The sequence below is a fragment of the Oncorhynchus tshawytscha genome, linkage group LG02, assembly GCF_018296145.1.
Source record: "Oncorhynchus tshawytscha isolate Ot180627B linkage group LG02, Otsh_v2.0, whole genome shotgun sequence".
NCBI lineage: Eukaryota > Metazoa > Chordata > Actinopteri > Salmoniformes > Salmonidae > Oncorhynchus > Oncorhynchus tshawytscha.
Window position 1 is genome coordinate 57995607 of NC_056430.1, and position 20641 is coordinate 58016247.

Consider the following 20641-nt stretch of genomic DNA (forward strand, 5'->3'; position numbering starts at 1 on the left):
CACATCCGATTTAAGTCGGACACTGGAGAATGGTTATGCCATCCAATTCCACCGAACTCCTCCCCCGTTTTCGGGCTTGGTAGAGACGGCGATGAAGACTCCAGAGAAAGTTGCCGCTCTTGTAAAAGAGATTACGGAATTTTTGGCGAAGGAGGCGGTTACAGTAGTTCCCCAACACCAAAGGAACAGCGGGCTATATTCGCCCTGCTTCCTAGTGCCAAAAAGGATGGGGGGAATGAGGCGACTATTGGATTTATGCACTCTCAATGAGATCGTAGTCAAAAGGCCATTTCGAATGCTTACGTCAAAACGTCTGCTGGATTGTATCCACAACAAATACTGTGTAAGTATAGACCTAAAGAACGCGTACTTTCATGTGCCGGTGCATCTACCTCATAGGAAGTTTCTGTGTTTCACCTGTCAATGGGTGGCATAGGAATATGCAATGATGCCATTGGGGTACGTCCTGGCACCCCGCACCTTTTCCAAATGCGTGGAGGCGGCATTGGAACCGTTGCATCATCAGGGGATAAGGCTACTAGCCTACCTAGAAGACCTAATGGTTGTCGCCACGTCAGCAGAGCTGGCGATCACACACACGACACAGACAGTGATTCATCTCACACGTCTGAGGTTCGCTGTGAATTGGGAAAAGAGCGTGCCTTGGCCCAGTCATCGGATTGTCTACCTGGGGTTACACCTAGACACCGACTATGAAGGCTCGAATTTCAGATCCTCAGCTGGCTGCCTTGTTGCTAGCCCTACGAAAGTTTTATCCGAATGACATGGTGACAGCGCATTCCGTCATTACACTTTTGGGTCTCATGTTGTCTGGCCACTCTGTGGTTCCGCTGGGACTTCTGCACATGCGCAGAACACAGCGATGGTTTGCTTAATTAACCTCTTGAAGCTAGGGGCACTATTTTTAGGTTTGGAAAAATGTTCCCAAAGTAAACAGCCTATTTCTCAGGACCAGATGCTAGAATATGCCTATAATTGACAGATTAGGATAGAAAACACTACGACTGGACTAAGTGAGGCATCGTCGTCGGTTGTTGGTAGTTCCCCTCTTGCGCAGCGCGAACCTGCACTATTGGAGGACGCAAGGGGTTCCAATAGGCAGTGTCCTCCTACATTCCAGTGTTTACAGGCGCTTGTCTGACTGGATGGGGAGGGACATGCCAGGCTCAGGCGGTCGGAGGTGTGTGGCCTCCCTCGGGACGCCCCATCAACCTCCTAGAGTTGGAGACAGATCTACTGGTTCAGACCAGGCTGGCTGTCAATCATATTGATAGCCCCGGATTGCCCAGCGTCTCTGAGGTACACAGAGATGACGCAAATGTTGATTGCGCCATCATGGTTATAATATTGTTTATGGTTTAAAAAAAGTCACATTCAGGTATTTGAGCTTAAAACAATAGAGTAAGTCCTTTTATTCAACCATATATCCACAAAAGGAACATAGGTACATATAAGACCACAGAACAACAAGATAGCCATTTCCAGAGTTACGAACCTAATTTTTAAGGCAAAGAATTTCTCTGTCCTAAAAAGATGTTGGTTGTGAGAACAACCACTCACTAACCAGGTTGCCATTCAACCTTTTTATGTGAGTAAAGAGCGTTGAATTTTAAAAAAAAGTCACAACAGGCCTTTTGGAAACAGCAAATTGTGTTAACTTTCCAAATGTCAACAAAAGGCAAGACAAGGTGGGAACACTGTATTTCTGGAAAATTAATTACACGAGAAATGGCAGTGGAAACACCTTCATACTCAAATGTTAATATAATAACCATCATATCAATGTAAACTTGGAGTCACGTGATGGTAACATCTCTAGTTGAAAAATGCACATATCGTTTTAGAAAATTTGCATGAAAATCTGTCACCAATTGGATAAAAACCTAGCTACTGTGATAGAGAAAGTTCATTTAATTTGTGACATTTCATCAAACATAAGGGACAGTACATTGACTTTAGAATTTCAAAAAGTAAAATCTACTCTAGAAAAAAATGTCAGAAATACATTGAGAACAGGAGAATTCTGGGATATATCCAATAGCTGGGACAATCTTTAAGTGTGTCCACTATATAGGGCAAACAAAAATAATCACACTTTGAATCTGGGGCACATGGCATAGTTATATCAGGAGTCCACTTAGCAGAAGACTCAATATTATACGGTGCTGTAATAGGCACTAGGCAGTCATTGCTTCTTGCTGGGTTTGGCCAATAGGGCAGGATCGATGTCCTCTGCAGAAAGCCCTACGGTGGAGAAAAGGCGAGTAGCGCGCTCGGACAGGGTTCCCCCACACTTCATCCCCCGTGCAATCAGTTCTGCCTTTAGCCTGTCCAACCCCAAAGTCTCCAACTCCTTGTCTGAGTGCACTGCCTGGAGGTCTAAGGGCCCATCTTCACACTGCATACCAGGGGAGAAACACACATGAGTTCATCTTTAAAAGTAACTGTTCATTACACTGTTCTATTTTGCATGACTGCAGTTGGTCTTTAAACATATTTGGTCATCCCAACATCTCATTTGCATTATGCTCACAAGGAAATCTGCTTAATTTGTGGGACCCAGAACAACTAAGGAGCATGTATGGGTGGATAATGAAAATGGAAAACATTAAATAATGAAGTAACAAGACCCAATAAGACAAATCTTGAGTGGAACATTAAGAAACTCACAGCGGCTTGGTTTACGCTACTCTGAGCTACGCTTACATTGTCGGTCTTTGGGAATGTTTCTTCTGTGGGGACCACCTCCTGCTCCCCACTACCACTGGTAGCAAAAGCTGCTGCCTCTGCTTGAGATTGTGTCTGCACCTCGGCTGGGCTCTCTGGAGAGCTGGGTCCTGAGATGGAGTTGCTGCTTGCCCTAGGAGCTTCCGGAGTTGCCGTTTGTTCCGCTCTGCTCTGAGAGGCTGATGTGTGAGCTGACGTTGCTCCCGTTACGGGACAATCAGGCACCCCTGAACCGGAAGCAGATGTGGAGGGAGAGTTCCCGCTGTCGCTTGCATCGTCGTCATCCTCAGAGCTGTCGAGGTCATCCAGGCCACCAACACCCGTCCTGTAATATCCAAAGCATTTCACTATCAGTTTTGTCCCCATGACATTTTTTTGGCATGTTTTAATTTTTTTAAGAGGCTTTAAAGAGTATTATTTATTTTATTTACAAAAAAATGTTAAACCAAGGTGACAAAGCTCATTCACCAAAAGCATTTCTTCTTGCTTTTCCCTTGGCCTTTGTTTGGAGGTGGCTTTTTGCGTTTCGGTGCCTCGTCTACTTTCACTAGTCCACTGGAAGAGGCTTGCATTCCTAAAAAACAAACTGTTAGACTCACCCTTGAATTAGTTCTATGGAACAAACAGCTCTTTACATTGTAATCATTTTCCACAGCACAGATCATTAAGAAACGTATATACAGCACCAGTCAAAAGTTTGAATACATCTACTCATTAAAGGGTTGTAATTTATTTTGACTATTTTCTACATGGTAGAATAATAGTGAAGGCAAAACTATGAAATAACATATGAAATCATGTAGTAACCAAAAAAGTGTTATAAAATATATTTTGACTTGTCTATTTGAGATTCTTCAAATAGCCACCCTTTGCCTTAATGACAGCTTTACATAAAGCTTGGCATTCTCTCAACCAGCTTCACCTGGAATGTTTTTCCAACCATCTTGAAGGTGTTTCCACATATGCCGAGTATTTGTTGGCTGCTTTTCCTTCACTCTGCAGTCCAATTCATCCCAAACCATCTCAGTTGGGTTGAGGTCAGGTAATTGTGGAGGCTAGGTCATCTGATGCAACACTTCATCACTTTCCTTCTTGGTAAAAATAGCACTTACGCAGCCTGGAGGTGTGTTGGGTCATTGTCCTGTTGAAAAACAAACCAGGTGGGATGGCGTATCGCTACAGAAGGCTGTGGTAGCCATGCTGGTTAAGCGTGTCTTGAATTCTAAATAAAATCACTGACAGTGTCACCAGCAAAGCACCCCCAAGCTATAACACCTCCTGCTCCATGCTTTACAGTGGGAAATAGACATACAGAGATCACCCGTTCACCGACACTGCGTCTCACAAAGACACGGCCGTTGGAACCAAAAATCTCCAATTTGGACTCATCAGACTGGTCTAATGTCCATTGCTCACATTTCTTGGCACAAACAAGTCTCTTCTTATTATTGGTGTCCTTTAGTGTTTAGTGTTCTTTGCAGCAATTCGACCATGAAGTCCTATTTCAGTCTCCTCTGAACAGTTGACGTTGAGATGGGTCTGTTAATTGAAATCTGTGAAGCATTTATTTGGCCTGGAATTTCTGAGGCTGGTAACACTACTGAACTTATCCTCTGCAGCAGAGGCAACTCTAGGTCTTCCAATCCTGCGGTCCTCATGAAAGCCAGTTTCATGATAGCGCTTGATGGTTGTTGTGACTGCATTTGAAGAAACCTTCTAAGTTCTTGAAATGTTCCATAATGACTGACCTTCATGTCTTAGAGGTGACTTGAGGGACTGTCATTTCTCTTTGCTTATCTGAGCTGTTGAGATGCAGCACCTTAGACAGCTGCGCCACTCGGGAGCCATAATATGGACTTGGTCTTTTACCAAATAGGTCTAGGCGCTGCATCTCAGTGCTAGAGGCGTCACTACATACACTCTGGTTCGACTCTGTAAAGCCCCCTCTACCTTGTCACAACACAACTGATTGGCTCAAATGCATTAAGGAAAGAAATTCCACAAATTAACGTTTAACAAGGCACACCTTAATTGAAATGCATTCCAGGTGACTACCTCATGAAGTTGGTTGACAGAATGTCAAGAGCATGCAAAGCTGTCAAGGCAAAGGGTGGCTACTTTGAAGAATCTAACATCTAAAACATATTTTGATTTGTTTAACAGTTTTTGGATTACTACATGATCACATATGTTATTTCATAGCTTTGATGTCTTCACTATTATTACAATGTAGAAAATAGTAAAAATAAAGAAAAATCCTTGAATGAGTAGGTGTTCAAAAACTTGTGCCCAGTAGTGTATATATAAATATATCTCCATAAAAATTACACCAGGGGCTCTGCACTGTTTGGCCCTGTGTAGCTTCCGTGTGTCTCAGAGGGGTTGGGTGAAAAACAAACATTACCATTCTTACAAATGGACAATAAACATATTATTCTACCATTTCATTCTAAATATCCATTTGAAATTCGTGCCTTTTAAAACGGAGTCCTCCAGGCGTTCTGAGAGATCGTGGCACTGCTTCTCGTACTCCGGGTCTGTAAAGTGATGCTTGGGCTCGGCCAGCTTCCTCTGCAGTCTGTCCAGACGCCTTTGCTCTTTCTCTGCCTCGCGGTCTGCCTGCTTCTTAAGCCACTCTGCCATCCTGGACACACACACACACACACAATATGACTACATTTTCATTACCTATTTATTCATCCCATTGTACCAAAAGTGCAAACTGACAATCAAATCCAACAGGTGAGCTTCATCAAAAAACCCTATTTAGAAAAATAATTCAAATACCAGATAAAATTGAGTCTGTGGGTGACCATCTTACTCTTTCTCATGGTTGACATCTCTTAGTCTCCTTCCGCTTAGGTCTCTGCAGGCTTCGCGGTTTGTGGTCTTCTCAATTTGTGCCCCAAGAGCCCTAAGCATAGACCCAAAGCCTGCCAGTTACAAATAATGGAACAGTTAGTTCTTCATTTACTCACTTATTCAGAATAATGTAAGCAACATTTCACACCTGTCCACTAACTTTAGGCTTAACAGTAAATTATCATTTTCTTAAGTAGCTAGCTTACTAGAAGTTATAGTAATGAACCTGTTACTGTAAGTCTAAGGGACAAGCAGACTTTAAAAACTACTTAGTTACCTCCTTTCCCTCCACAGAGACGAGGCTCCAGTCGATACACCGCTCCAGCCTGCAATTTCTCATCAAGCTCTGATAGTCGTCCATTATTCTTGACATAGAGATCCGATGATGGGATTCCCTGAAAAGTATAGAAGAAACATTAGGCAAGTAGCTAGCTAGTAGGGACGTAATGATTGAACAAACATTTGAACCGGGGACCGATGTGAAAGATATGAGTGCGGTTGGTCTTCAGGACTCCAAACCGATCCAAATGTAGAATAGGCCAGGAAATCGATTCAAACGTTACGAATCACAAGTTCCATTTTTTGTTGTTGCTCAAGTGACTTTCTACCTTCAGAAAATAACTAATCTTTGGTAACAACTGCGTTCTCTCCTTCAGTGTAGAGCTAAGCATTTAATTGTGTTGACAGTCATTGAGCTACAACCCCAGGCAATATCAGTAGCCAAGTCAAATCGCACGCTGTATGCAGCTTTGCGCGCTGACCAACGAGAGGTAGGCTTATTCCTGATTTGGCACATCTATGCGTCACCTTTAGCATTCAAATGTTTGTAAAATGGCATGCGCAATAATAGGCTTTATTAGATGAGTACATAATTTGCTAGGTTATTTTATCAAACGTGCTGTTACCAGAATAAATGCAGCCTAAGCTACCGCAGGAGACAACTCATCAGGATACACACATGATGGAGATTACATTCGATTTTACTTTGATTGTTCAGGTTCACCATCAGCAATGGTGTCACTTGAAAACAGAGTGCACACACACACACACACAAAAAGTGGTGCAGCGCCCTAAGGCACTATGTCAGTGCAAGAGGCTTCACTACAGTCCCTGGTTCAAATCCAGGCTGTATCACATCCAGTCATGATTGGGAGTCGCATAAGGTGGCCCACAATTGGCCCAGGTCCGGGGTAGGCCAGAATTGTAAATATGAATTTGTTCTCCACTCACTTGCCTGGTTTAAAAATTTATTTAAAAAAAGTGACCTTTAAGTATTCAGACCCCTTGACTTTTCCACATTTTGTTATGTTACTGCCTTATTCTGGATTTTAACTGGATTTTTAGAAATGTTTCCTAATTTATTAAAAATAAACACTAAAATATCACATTTACATACGTTTCAGACCCTTTACTTTACTGAACCACCTTTGGCAGCAATTAAGACTCGAGTCTTCTTGGATATTACTTATTTAACTACCAGCACTTCATGGTTGAAGCAGGAGAAGAGAAGCTCAATCAAGTGTGTCAAAACTTTCAAACGGTCTAAACCATTTGATGAGACGGGGGTGAAATCCAAATTCATGCCATTTATTCATTGACTATGTCGTCGATATTTTTTAAAGATATATATATATCTTGATACATTACTAGCGCTAAGACTTTAAATCTGATGGTGATTTCAGCTGAAAAGTTAGGAGTGTGCACTTTCGAAAGCGGTGTGCAACATTCTAAAGTCTGAAAATACGAAAACGGTGGTGGAAGGTCAGGACACATTTTTCCTGTTTTATTTCCGGTGGCTCGCCATTATAGAAAGCAAAGGAGGAAAATTATGCCTTTGCAACCTGAATGGAAGATGCTTTATGTAGGAGCCGGTCCACGGGGTACACGAGTGTGTTACCAAGAACGCACATCAATCCTAGATGATTGTGCAGATCTAGCGCCCACTATGGGCTGCCTAGGCTATATAAAACGTAATCTCATTAACAATTGTGATTACCTTGGTCAAAGATTATGGATATACTGACAAGATACATGTCTCTCCGCCCAAATAATGGGTCGTGGTCCGCAAAGAGGCACAGCAGGCTGTCTAGCTCCAGCCTATCCTTCATCTGGATTGGTGGATAAATCTCATTACTGTACTCCTTTTTTAGTTATTAAAATGAGGGTTGTTGAACCAGCACTTGCACCCCCCCCTTTCTAGCTCAGACTCTAATGATGGCTACTTTGAGGAAGATGTTCATTTAGATGCAAGTGATATGTGATTGTCCCACCTAGCCATTTTAAGATTAAAGCAAACTGTAAATCACTCTGGATTACAACATCTGCTAAATCAGGGGTTCTCAAACTTTTTCCAGTTGGGGCCCCCACTTCCAGCATTGGGTAACATCCCACGCCCACCACCTCTATTTCCATAGGAAAAAGCACTGTCCATGACACAAACCGTTAACACCCCTCGTTGGTGGAGAGAATTTTGCAGGGTTAAAGCTTATTTCCAGCAATTCTACAAATTGTCATGTGGAGGACAAAAAAAAGGTCGCTTTAAAACGGCAATTCTATACATTTGTCTATGTCTAATGTGTATTCATGTAATATTTGTGTGACTACAATATTACAACAATATCTATGGGCAAAAAAAAAAAAAAAAAAAAACTGCTGACATAGGCTAGTTGATCTGGACATTTCTGACAAGTTATAAATAGTTATCTAAAAAGGTATGCAATGACAAACATGACAAGAGGACCTGATGGTGCACTACTCAATTTCGAAATTGCACATTGTTTGAGTTTGAGTTTATTTTTACAGGGACAGTGCACATTAATCAACGTTTCAGTAAAAGTGCCGGTTTTAGCCAGCAGGCTAATTTTCAACCGCAGTCCCTGGGCAGGTTATTAAAAAAAAATTACAATATAGACAATAGCAACATAGAACAAGCAAGACATAGCATACAGACAGAGCAAAATAGAACAAAAAGCAGCAAGACAAAATTCATAAAAGCAACAAAGTGTTTCCACACCTCACAAGCTACAGACAACATGGAGAGCGGCAACACACAGCTAGGGACCATGTTCACAAATCTGATTGACCTTTAGCCATGTATTCAAGCATTTTGTGAAAGTGTGATATGTGGTGCAGTTATGTGTGTCTGATGGCAGTGTATTCCAGACATGGGAAGCTCTCACAGAGAATGCAGATTTACTAAAGGTGCTTTTCCTTAGGGGAACTATACAGTCACCTCTCATGGCAGACCTTGTGGATCTGCTGCCATATGTCTGGGTTTTCTGTTTAACAAAAATATTGAGTGGAAGGGGGAGCCAGGCCATTAAGGATCTTGAATACAAGACATGCGTCGGTGTATTGCACAAGATTTTCCCAACTCAAGAGCTCATGCTTTCTAAGGATGTGACAATGATGATGGCTATTGGGCTTCCTATCAAGCACTTTGAGAGCCTGTTTGTAGACAGACTGAATAGGTTTTAATGTTGTACAGCAAGCTTGGGCCCAACTAGTCAAGCAGTATGTTAAGTGGGGGAGTATCATAGATTTGAAGTAGTTTTGCTACCTCTGTAGTCAAACAATTTCGTATAAATCGGAAATTAGCTAGGTTGAATTTGGTTATTTGAATGACCTTTTTCACATGCTTTTTAAAAGAGAGGTTGGAATCAAGTATGATGCCAAGGTACTTAAAATCGGATGCCACCTGGAGCTTCTCCCCTGACACATAGACATCTGGCTCAGGAGCATCTGTTGCCCTCTTTGAGAAGAACATGCAAACAGTTTTTTTCACATTGAGATGCAGACACGAGTCACTGAGCCACTTTGTAACCTGGACCATTACAGTAGTGAGTTCTTGTGCAGCTTGTTGTTTGCTCTTTGCATGCACATATATCACTGTATCATCTGCATACATTTGAACTTCAGACCCAGTACAGACAGAAGGCAGATCATTGTGCATTCTACTATTACAACTGTCAAGAGTACGTTTAAAGCCGGACGGAGTTCTTTATAAACCCACCAAAAAGTTTGGGAACCATGTGCTAAATGACTAAAATGTTGGAAAATGTTTCGTTATTGAATCGCATCGGAGCCCATCTAACGTTAAATGCGTATCGAATCGTCTTGAAAGGAAAATACGCACATCCCTACTAGTATTAGTAATGCCAGTACTAGCTAGCTAGTTATAAAGAAAAGTACAGCGCAGAGCCGTCTGATACTACGTATTTTCAAATCCTGGTTGGCAAAGTGTGTTAAACTAGATCGCTAGCTAGCTTCCGCTAATACCGCGTTAGTTATCTAGCTACCAGTAGCTAGCTTGTTGGATGTAGAACCTATGAAGTAATGTTTCAGTTGAATTGATAACACGACCATTTTGATACCAACCTTTTCTTTCGTAAAAATATCAACTAGATCACGAACAGATGCTCCAGTAGGAAAATAAGCGCTGCAAAAATGAAGAAGTGGACCAGAAAGAAACAACTCCATGATGTTGCCAAAGATAGCACAGAAATGTAAGGATACTTTGTCGAGCTAATACCGGATATTTACGCTGACGTCAAAATGTTTTATGCCACGGAAGCCGGAGAGCTATGCCACGGAAGCCGAAAAACGTAACGTGACGATGTAGCGTTTTTTAAGGGCTTTGTTTTTTATACTAATTTTGCCACCACAAATGTAATGAGTTCGTTATTGTTATACACAGTACGAATTGGATTATTGTGGTATTCCTTCCTTTTTCATTTAAATGTAACACAAATAAAACACCCACCATCCTTTGCGACAGACACACCAACATGGCAGCTTTGTGCAAGGTCGTGTCAGGTCTGAGGACTGGCGCAAGTGTGTTTCCAAAACGAGCAATTGATATTTGCAAGTCCTTATACAGCACAGATATCGGGGAGACATCGGAAGGAAAAGCGGTGGAAGAAACGCAAAAACCAGCAGCCGACAAGGTGAAAAGTGGCTTCGCTGCAGCATATGAACAACACACAGACCTTCAGCAGAGACAAAATCAGACGGGAACTACTGTCAGACTTGGGTCAACAAGAAATGAAAAATCATTTGCGTCATTGCTACGAAATTCTCCTCTCATGCAGATGGGCCCAGCAAAGGACAAAATGGTAATCGGGAAGATCTTTCACATAATCAAAGACGATTTATACATAGACTTTGGTGCCAAGTTCCATTGTGTATGTAAACGACCGACAGTGGATGGAGAGAAGTACCAGAGGGGGAGCAGGGTACGTCTGCGTCTTGAGGACCTCGAGCTCACATCTCGCTTCCTGGGTGCGAACACCGACACAACACTACTAGAAGCAGATGCCTTTCTTCTTGGACTGATCGAGAGCAAGGACGGAAAGACCAAAGAGTAGAACAGCATTGACTCCTCCGACCAATAGACCTGCCCCAGCAGAGGACAGTTTTTCTTGTTGATGTCACTATTCCCACATTATTGGCATTTGTCACTGAGAGCTTGAACAATAAATGTATAAAAATGTAACGTTTGTTTCATCTTGAAATCTGCTACATCCATGTTAAATGGTCATTTAATTTACCCTGGAAGAGTCATTAAATGCCTCATGCTTAGTAACAGTCATGTATAATCATAACCCCAAATAAGGTTGTAGCTTTCAAATGTTTAATCAAGATCTCATGGACTGTTAATCCTTGCATGTCAATGTTTGAATATGAAAGTGGTTACATTTCTCCAGTCCCATACTACCTCTCAGCAAATCAAGTGTTGGGGTAGCACTTGATCATGACTCTTACATTCCATTACACTATACTATAAGTCATTGGACGAAGGTGTCTTCTGTAGGGGAGAGTTCTTTAAAGATCCCACACGCTCGGTCTGAACATTAACATGCATCTCTTGCGGTACGGTTTTGGAAGCAAAAGGACCTTATTTATCGTTGATATGAAAGGTAAATAAAAGGTTATTCATACACACCTTGTTTGCATTAGGGATTATAACTATGCATTAACCATGTTCTTAATCATCTTTAGAAAATGAATAACTCAAAAGGTACATGATCAGTCAGTTTTTATTCAGTGACATTATTCGTAGAATTAAAATGTGCACTTCAGCATATGCATCAAAGTTACTTTTTACCTTGTCACATTGAGGAATCCCTTTCCTACATTTAGTGTTTTAATTGAAAGTACCCTCACCAATTTTTAGACTAAAATTGCCATCTTGAGAAAAAGATTGGTTATATTTCTGTCTTTAACTGATGTAGTTTACTGTACTGAGGTATCCTAAAGACGAAGGCATCAGTACAATTTGCAGTTCATTAACAGCCTATAGCAATACATACTTTCTATAATCCAAGATCCCGTGAAAGGTAGCAAAAAATACATAATGTCAGAGTACGATGTCATCATCATCTCTTATGACAGACTAACATCTGAATTTGATGGTTAAACAAAAGAGAGGAAAACCTAAGAGGTTTGGAATGGAACTTTAAAAATACATGTATTTTTTGCATAACGGTATGCCCTGAAAACTTTGCAATTGTATAATGCGTGCAGTGATTTATAGGCAGCGACTCCCTTAGTAGAGCATTTCATTTTCATCACGTGTAATTGACCAGGTTAAATGCAATTGCCAAGTTATTGAGCAGAGGCAGCAAAGTATTTGTGGTGGTTATTAAAATGCAGGGAGTAGCATTTTCTTTGGGATTGTTTGAGATGATGCTTTGGAGACTCTTTGAGGCTATGGTTGTCCTCTACTATGGGTGTGTATGTGTCCTCTTCTACAGCATACTAGATCACCATCCACTTCAACCACACATGGTCATATACAGCCACTGTGAGAGACAAAGACAGAGTGGATAAGGTTACGTTATCCGTAGTGAATCAGTGATTAAAAGACACAAAGCATTGAAATTCAAATGGTCTCACCTCTGTGACATTCATTTCAGCAGTTCCAGCGCCTTCTCTATCCAACGCCTGGAAGGCCTCTATGAAAATAAGGGGAAATATATATATTTTTAATTGTGCTTTAACACTACCAGTAATTAAGGCCATTAACTTTTCTTGACCATCTGACCAATGACATCTTTAACCTGTAATTCGATGCGCACCCCCCCCCCCTCAAAAGAAACACCATTGCTGAACCATTTTTTTGGTATGTTGGGAAGCAGAAGTAATATAAATGCCCCAGTTAATAGAAGACTGTGTGGACCATTCACATGCATAGAAGCTTAAAGCGAGACTTCGGGATTTTGGCAATGAGGCCATTTATCTACTTCCCCAGAGATGGATGAACTTGTGGTTACCATTTTTATGTCTCTGTGTCCAGTATGAAGGCAGGTAGAGGTAGTTTCGTTAGCCAATACTAACTAGCGTTATCACAAAGACTAAGTCTATGGGTACTTGCTAGCATTCTCATTGTCAAAATCCTGAAGTATCCCTTTAATGTGTGATAAGTAGACTATTAATGGAAATGATTAAGGTATGAAGATGTGATGAATGACTGTAAGCTTCAGAGGACATTACATCAATGTCTTGGTGCTGGAGGACAGAACTAGCAGTACAGACAGAAGTCAAGAATTTCTCCTGATCCTAGTTATGAAATTATCATGTGAATTCAATCACAAAATCACAGTCCAGAAACAATCACTGGCCTAGCCCTCACACCCCTTTGCAGATGTAGAATAATCAGATATGTATGCAAAATTGTGAAAATGGCTCCACTAACCATTCCAATCAGGCATAGAGGAGCGTACATATATCCAATACTTTCAGGACTAAATGTTGTTTCTGGACCAGGTTGTGTAGTCAAAGACAAAAAAATACATACTGAACATGGCTTCTAGCTTGACCAGACAGCAGACAAAGTTATCAAAGTCGATGACCTCGTTTTCAGCATATCTGGCCACAAGCACCTGGTTCAGCCCGTTGTTCAGTTTGAATCCTGTGAAGATCATAAAGCATGTAACACATGAAAACCAAAGTGTTTTTCCGACATCACATACAGTTGTCTAAGCCTGGTCCCAGATCTGGTTGTGTTATCATGTCAAGTCATAGTAATGCAATGGCAATAAGTGACAAGGAGTTGACATGATAGCACAAACAGATCTGGGACCAGGCTACTGTAGTCTGACTGTATAGATGAAAGCAGTGTTATCCATTGATATCAACCAGTGGAGGCTGCTGAGGGGAGGACGGCTCATAATAATGGCTGGAACAGAACGAATGGGATGGCATCAACTTATTCAGCTCCAGTCATGACCACGAGCCTGTCCTTCCCAATTAAGGTGCCACCAACCTCCTGTGACAAACAGTACTGAATTACCTATAATGTCATTGACGTAATTGACAACATCAACTCTGCAATTCATAATGTGTTGTAGTGCATAAGTTATCGTTATTAGCTGTTTAATTGAAGCCCCTGGATTGTGTTCAGTAGGTACACTGTAGCAAAACCTACAAGTTATTTTCAAGTGCAGGTAGCTAGTACATCTCTGTCTTACTCTATTCAAAAATACTTTTGCCTGTTTCATGTCTACTGAACAACACCAATCCAGTAGTGCGAAGATAGAGTAATCACCAGCAGACTCCAAGGCCAGACGCATCTCATAGGAGCTCATACATCCAGACTTGTCCAGATCAAACTGGCGGAAGATTCCCTGGGAAAAGAAGAGATTAGAGCCTTGCATTCTTGCATGCCATTGTCAATTTTACTATTACAGACGTGAATATTGTCATACAATTATCAGCATATTTCAACTCACCAGCCACTTCCTGATCTTATTCCACAGAATCTGAAACTCAACTATACCAAGGCGAGCGCTGCCATCTTTCTGCGTGACAGGTGAGTCAAGGTGTCATGATAGCAATTGGAAATGGAGTGCAACATTTGTCTGTTAGTGTCACATGTCAAAGTAATGATACTTTTTTGTGATCACGGAATTGGTTATGTATGTTTTGTATTTTTCATTAATACTGCCGTAATATATCCTTGCCCAAATAAAGTTGAGTGTATGTGTATGTATTGAAATGAAGGGTAGGGAGTGTTAAAGTGACTAGCTGAGGAAGGATACGTCTAATAGGCTGACCATGCCTCTACAGGACTCCATGCTGAACCCATCAGTCTTCAGGTCCCTGTCTGGGAATCAAATCCAATTTAAAATCACAACACACTTTACATTAAAGCAATACATTTAAAAAAAAGTTAAAGAATTAAAGAGGATAAATAAAAGAAAATAAGATCACAGAATATGTGTAAAATAATCACTTATTAAAGGCCCGGCTAAAAAGGTGGGGTTTTAAAAGTGATTTAAAACCTCAATGGTGTATTCCCCTTTTACCTGAATATAGGATAACAGACCACTAAACCCCCTGGACCTGAAGAGCATTGAATGAACAGTACTTACGTTTGGTCACCACCCTATTGAGAATGGTCCTGAGCTCACGGACAGAGATCTCCATGTCCTAAAATATAAAGCAGATAATGGTTTTGTACTCAAAATGTCTCCATGTTCTTAAACATAAAACACATTATCTTTGCACTCAAATGCGTTTCGGAGCAAAACCAAACTTGAAACTCACCTCCCCAGATAACTGAGCGAACATGGCCCTGAATGAGTCCTCAATGTCACTCTCTGAGATGTCCTCCTGTGAAGATAAAGACTCGGTTGTCCATCCATGGTCAACAAGTGAAATAACAGTGCCTTGTGAAAGTATTTCATTCCTTGCAAAGTTCTGACATGTTGCAGTAACATATATATATATATATATACACACACATACACACACAACCTACTCCACACATTCAAACTTAAAGAAAAATACATTTGTATTTTTCCCGTAATAAAAAATGGAATGTCTCAATTGCACAAGTATTCACACCCCTGAGTCAAGTTCTTGGTTAAGCACTTATTGCAAGGGAGTTGACACTTGAACATCTAAGCTTGACTCTTTACCTCATCTTCAAAGTTTGCCACCACATCATCATCCAGTTCTCTGAAATGACATAGCAACTATTTAAAAATAAATTCCATAAATGTTTACATGCAATGTTTAGATTATACCAAAGCTGCTTTTTACATTCAGTAATAGCCATACAATACAATAGCCACAGACTCTTATTCCAATTCTTTACCAAATTGTGCCAATGTCTAGAAGCTACAGTGGTATACAGATGTCAATTCTTAACTTGATCACTCTTTTGTCACTGAGAATTTTCCTACTGCATCAGGAAATTCAAATGTGATTCCCTGAAAAGTAATATTTTTCTCTCCATGCGGGGGCAGTCAAATGCTAGGCCCAGGTCCATTACTCCAACTTTCAAATGTACAAAAATGTATCTGTATTACAGCCATACTCATCAACAACTGTCATTTTATATAGCTTAATAACACAGATATATATTGTGGGTGGTTGGTTGGTTGGTTGGATGGAGTCTTGTTGGAAATGTGGGGTTGGGGATCAAGGCTCACTTATTTTTCATTCTTTTCATTTACATACTAAATGTATAGTTTTTTTAAACTCTGTGATCAACATGATCAATACTTTGTATATATGTACTTTTTTTTAAATGTTTTTTTTTTCCGAGTGGCAGCCCACAGGTGAATACAAACTAAATATGAAACGATATTACTCCCCCCATGGTCATAAAAAATCATAGGTTTTCATGAGCCATTGTGTAGGCTACCTTTTTAGATCTACAGTATATATTATCAAAAAAAAGGACATCTTAAAACCAGTTGAACTGGTACCCAGTGGACCTGCAGTAGGCCTAAAATGTAGGTACGATACTGCATTGTATACAAACGCCGCTTCCAGCTGCCACCTGGCTGCGATTCTAAATATTTCCTCAAACATTCAAATCCTCCTAGTGCAGGATTATTTTCTCCTGCGACAAAATGGGTCAATTTAAGACCCATCATCTGTACATAATTACCAACAACTCATTAAGGTGTATTGAGAAAACCAGACGAGAAATTATTTAGGATTGACAATTTTGCTGCTAACAGAACTGTATTTCTCCATTTAAGTTGCACATCCCTGAAGTACTACTATACTGTACTCACTGTGTCTCCGACTGCTTCTCAGTGAACACTCTGAGGACAAAGTCAGCCTCTTTCCCAGGTTCGAAGGTGGAGGGTACCACCAGGTACTCCCCGGGTGGCAGGCGCAGCCGTGCGCTCACCTCCCTCAGGTTGATAAAGGTCTCAGAACGTGCACATGATGAGTGCTTCAAGAAGAAGTCTTTCTTCAAATGAACACTTTGACAACCCTTAAACTGAGAGAAGGACAGGGGGTAGATAGGGCTAGTTTGTGTGTGTGTTTATGTGGGTAACTGAAACTGTTACATACCTCTTCTGGAATCTGTAATGATAGAAAGGACAAGGTCAGTTTTAGGGACATTTTGTTTTGGTCTACTGTTGATTCTTTGGTCACTGGGTATCACATCAAATAAACAGACATTATACACAGAATCTACCCCTACTTGGCTAAATGTATCTTTAGTTTATTCTACCTTTCATCAACTTTTATTGCAGCTTAATTTTCTCCTCTGCTACTGGCATGTCACCTTTGACCCCTCACCTCGTAGATGGCAAAGCCAATGGTGTGCATGTCCTGCCCCTGGCGTCGGTAACGGCGCCTATCCTTCTGCATGAGAGCCACCAAGAAGCTGCAGGCCTCCTCTTCATCCTCAGGGTCATCATCCTCCTCCAGCAGGGTAATCTTATACTGGGGGTTGATCCAAAAGGTGTCTAACAAAGACAGAAGGCAGAGGCCATGATAATGCCTCCTTTTGAACATAGCAAGTAAAAACGCCTGCAGTCAATTCAAACTAAACTCAGGGCTCTATTTTAACAAACCAAACGCAAATCTTAGCACACTCGCGCAGTGCTGTGGGTGTGTCAGAAATAATTTTGTTGTTTTGACAGTGGGAATTATGGGCACAACAGCTGGTGGTAGTGTAGAGGCACGCTTTTCATTAATTTGTTGTAGGTGTAACAAGGGCTTGACCACTTACTGGCCAATGAAAACCTGCTCTGAAGCTTTTAATGTGGTTGTGCATTTAGTGTTTGATGTTCCGTTGTCATGAACTCCAATTCATTAGGAAGGCATGGCTGTGCGTCCTATCCATTGAAGACTGTTTATTAAACGTCATAGGCCTACAGTAACCCTATAATAGGCCTAGTTTTAAAAAAAAACATGTACCCAGTTATTCATAAAAGGTAATTGCCTTCAACATGGGAAAACTAGCCTACACATTGCATTCGCATTTCCATAGCCTAAATTGCAATGCAGGTCCGAGCCATGGACATTGCCTGCAAAAGGTTTTAAGATTAGCCAACCTTCGCTGTTTGATATCGTCTGTATAGTGACTTTGCCACGTGAAGAAAACAAACAGGCAAATATCTTAGATCACGTCTCTCCGACTGCAGTACTTGTTCACTTCTCTCCTTTATCTGATTCCTTATGATCCTACAGCACCCCCTAATGTCATAACTAGGTACTTGAAAGCATTACACCAAAATATCAGTATATTCCTTATAAAATATGTTATGGTATGTTCTCACTAGGATATTTGTATTTAGCAACATATGCAATCCATGAACAATGTATGCAACTCATGTGATAAACAAAAGACATGCAGTCAGTGACTGATGAAGTTGAAGTGTATCCCTGAATCCGAAATCAACTCCTAGCCCCTACCACCTAGGTGGAATTGTTACCATATTGCTTACAACTATCCTATCCTCTCCTCTCAGGACTACACAAGAGCCTACAAGGTAGTGGGTGTAGTGTGGTGGTCATGGTGCTCTCTCACTTGGGTGGTTCCGGCAGCCTCCAGCCGTGCTGCCCTTCCTCCAGCCTCCGTCAAACTTGATGGTGTTCCAGAAACTCTGGCTGTCATCACTCAGAGCATCTGCTGTCAGGTTACAGATCTCCAGCCGGGAAAACTGGCGCAGGAACTCCTGGAAGGGCATCCTGGATATTCAGAGAGCAGGGAAAGGGAGACAGATGGAATCTGTTTGATAAAATTGGAATATTTCCATCTGGTTTGGGTCAGGTGTGGGTTGGGTTAGATTATTATCGGGTGCCGGTATGGTATACAGGGTCCAGCCTCAACAAACAGGACACCATAGAAAACAGAGTTGTGGGTAGAAAACACACAAGGTAATATCTCAGAATGTGAACTCACCAGAACTCCCCGTCCTCCATGTGACAATTCATGTCCTCCCTCTCTGTTGGATCAATCGCATTCCACTCAGACGAACTAATAGCAATATCCGAGAGAGAGAGACACGGAGAGAGAGAGAGAAAAAAGAGACAGTGATGAGTATTGTTTAACTACAAGGCAAGCAGATACAAGCTCCGCAAATCCATTAGGGACGCAAAAAGTCAAAGACACAAACTTGAATTGATGTTCAACAACTCAGACTCACGACGCATGTGGCAAGGACTACAGACTATCACAGGCAAATCCAGCTGTGTGTGTGGTGCCCACCGAAGCCCACCTCCCAGACGAGCTTAACACATTCTATGCTTGCTTCGAGGCAGCCAATACCGAGCCATCCAGGAAAACTCTCGCTGCTCCGGATGACCAGGTGCTTTTGCTCTCCGAGGCTGACGTGAGGACAACTCATGAGTGAATACTCACAAACCCACCAGCCCAGATGAGTGTGTGCTGACAAGGGCTGGGATGATACCAGTAACACGATACTCGTTAGTATCGTGGGCAAGGAAACAAAGCGGATTCACCTTCTTTAGGAAAACAGCCCTAATGTTGGTAACAATCATCATCACGTTGTCATCCAGAGTCACATTTATTTATTTTCCAAGCTATAGCAGACAATATTTTACATATAGAAGGTTTTTAAAGGACCAAAGAGTTTGTTCTGCTTCGTTTTTTCATTTTTGCCATGGAAAAAAATATTCCGATATCATCCCAGTCCTAGTGCTTACCAACAGGGGGGCATCTTCTCTGACATCTTCAAACTGTCCCAGGCTGTAGACCCCACATGCTTCAAGGAGAACATTACGTACCGGTGCCCAAGAAAAACAAGGTGACATGCCCAAATGACTATCAGACTCACCCCGGTCATCATGAAGAGCTTCAAGGGGCTGGTCATGGCCCACATCAAGGCTAGCATGCCAGGCACACTGGACCCACTCCAATTTGCCAACCTCTCCAACAGATCCACAGAAGATACCATTTACATCACTATTCACATGGCCCTAACACATCTGGACAAGAGGAACACTTGTGTGAGAATGCTGTTCATTGACTACAGTTGACTACACTATTGTTCCCTACAAGCTCGACACCAAGCTCTGCAACTGGATCCTGGGCTTCCTGACAGGCAGACCACAGGCTGTGAGGATTGGTAACAACACCTCCCCCACACTGACTCTTAACATAGGGCCCCCCAGGGGTGTGTCCCCAGCCCTCTTCTGTGCTCCCTGTTCACCCACGACTGCGTGGCTTTGCATGACACCAACAAGTCAGCCTATAGCAAGGAGGTAAGTGAACTGGCATTGTGGTCTCCCTCAACGTCCGCAAAACAAAGTAGTTGATTGTTGACTTCAGGAAGCAAGGGAAGGAACATGCCATGATCCACATCAACGGGACTGCAGTAGAAAGAGTCTGCAGTTTTAAGTTCTTCGGGGTCTACATCATCAAGGACATGACAATAACCAACACCACCACCACCAGTCTTGTCAAAAGAGCGCAACAGCATCTCTACTTCCTAAGGTGACTAAAGAAATTTGGCAAGCCACCCTGGGTCCTCTAAATACTACAACTTCATTATCGAGAGCATCCTGACCGGTTGAATCGGGGCCTGGTACAGGAATTGCTCCATCCACGACTGCAAGGCCCTTCAGCGGGTGGTAAAGAGCATGACGTATCGGAGCAATAGACTGTCGGAACTAGAAGCACAAGCATTTCGCTACACTCGCATTAACATCTGCTAACCATGTGTATGTGACAAATAAAATTTGATACCAACAGACTCAAAGACAGTTTCTATCTACAAGCCACCAGACTGCTGAACACTTGAACTGGACT

At 41.7% G+C, this 20641-nt stretch overlaps 3 protein-coding genes across 6 annotated transcripts in view; 1 reads left to right on the forward strand and 2 right to left on the reverse strand.

The window, feature by feature from the left end:
- Positions 1-1402: 1402 nt before the first annotated feature.
- Positions 1403-10167, reverse strand: LOC112266476 (replication stress response regulator SDE2). Its single transcript, XM_024443970.2, has 7 exons — positions 9988-10167; positions 5888-6005; positions 5570-5681; positions 5223-5392; positions 3217-3322; positions 2728-3073; positions 1403-2419 (listed from the first exon to the last, which is right to left on the reverse strand). The coding sequence occupies exons 1-7, from the start codon at positions 10087-10089 to the stop codon at positions 2207-2209; spliced, it is 1167 nt and encodes a 388-aa protein (XP_024299738.1). The 5' UTR covers positions 10090-10167; the 3' UTR covers positions 1403-2206.
- Positions 10168-10361: 194 nt separating this feature from the next.
- LOC112266492 (28S ribosomal protein S28, mitochondrial-like) lies at positions 10362-11105 on the forward strand. The gene has a single exon (XM_042301484.1). It carries the CDS (start codon positions 10398-10400, stop codon positions 10974-10976), a length of 579 nt encoding a protein of 192 aa, XP_042157418.1. The 5' UTR covers positions 10362-10397; the 3' UTR covers positions 10977-11105.
- A 525-nt stretch (positions 11106-11630) lies between these two features.
- Positions 11631-20641, reverse strand: part of capn1b (calpain 1, (mu/I) large subunit b) — a 28876-nt gene continuing 19865 nt past the window's right edge. For 3 of the 4 annotated variants that reach the window (XM_024443931.2, XM_024443940.2, XM_024443916.2), the window contains 14 exons: positions 18773-18847; positions 18398-18558; positions 17161-17330; positions 16930-16941; positions 16644-16855; positions 15534-15573; positions 15160-15225; positions 14985-15042; positions 14652-14716; positions 14343-14411; positions 14159-14237; positions 13409-13522; positions 12508-12566; positions 11631-12413 (listed from right to left, as the gene is read on the reverse strand). In XM_024443931.2, coding sequence (XP_024299699.1) covers positions 12387-12413; positions 12508-12566; positions 13409-13522; positions 14159-14237; positions 14343-14411; positions 14652-14716; positions 14985-15042; positions 15160-15225; positions 15534-15573; positions 16644-16855; positions 16930-16941; positions 17161-17330; positions 18398-18558; positions 18773-18847 — 1207 coding nt within the window. In that variant the 3' untranslated portion in view covers positions 11631-12386. Of the gene's footprint in view, positions 12414-12507; positions 12567-13408; positions 13523-14158; positions 14238-14342; positions 14412-14651; positions 14717-14984; positions 15043-15159; positions 15226-15533; positions 15574-16643; positions 16856-16929; positions 16942-17160; positions 17331-18397; positions 18559-18772; positions 18848-20641 lie in introns of those variants that run through there. The other variant, XR_002955943.2, reaches the window with a different exon arrangement.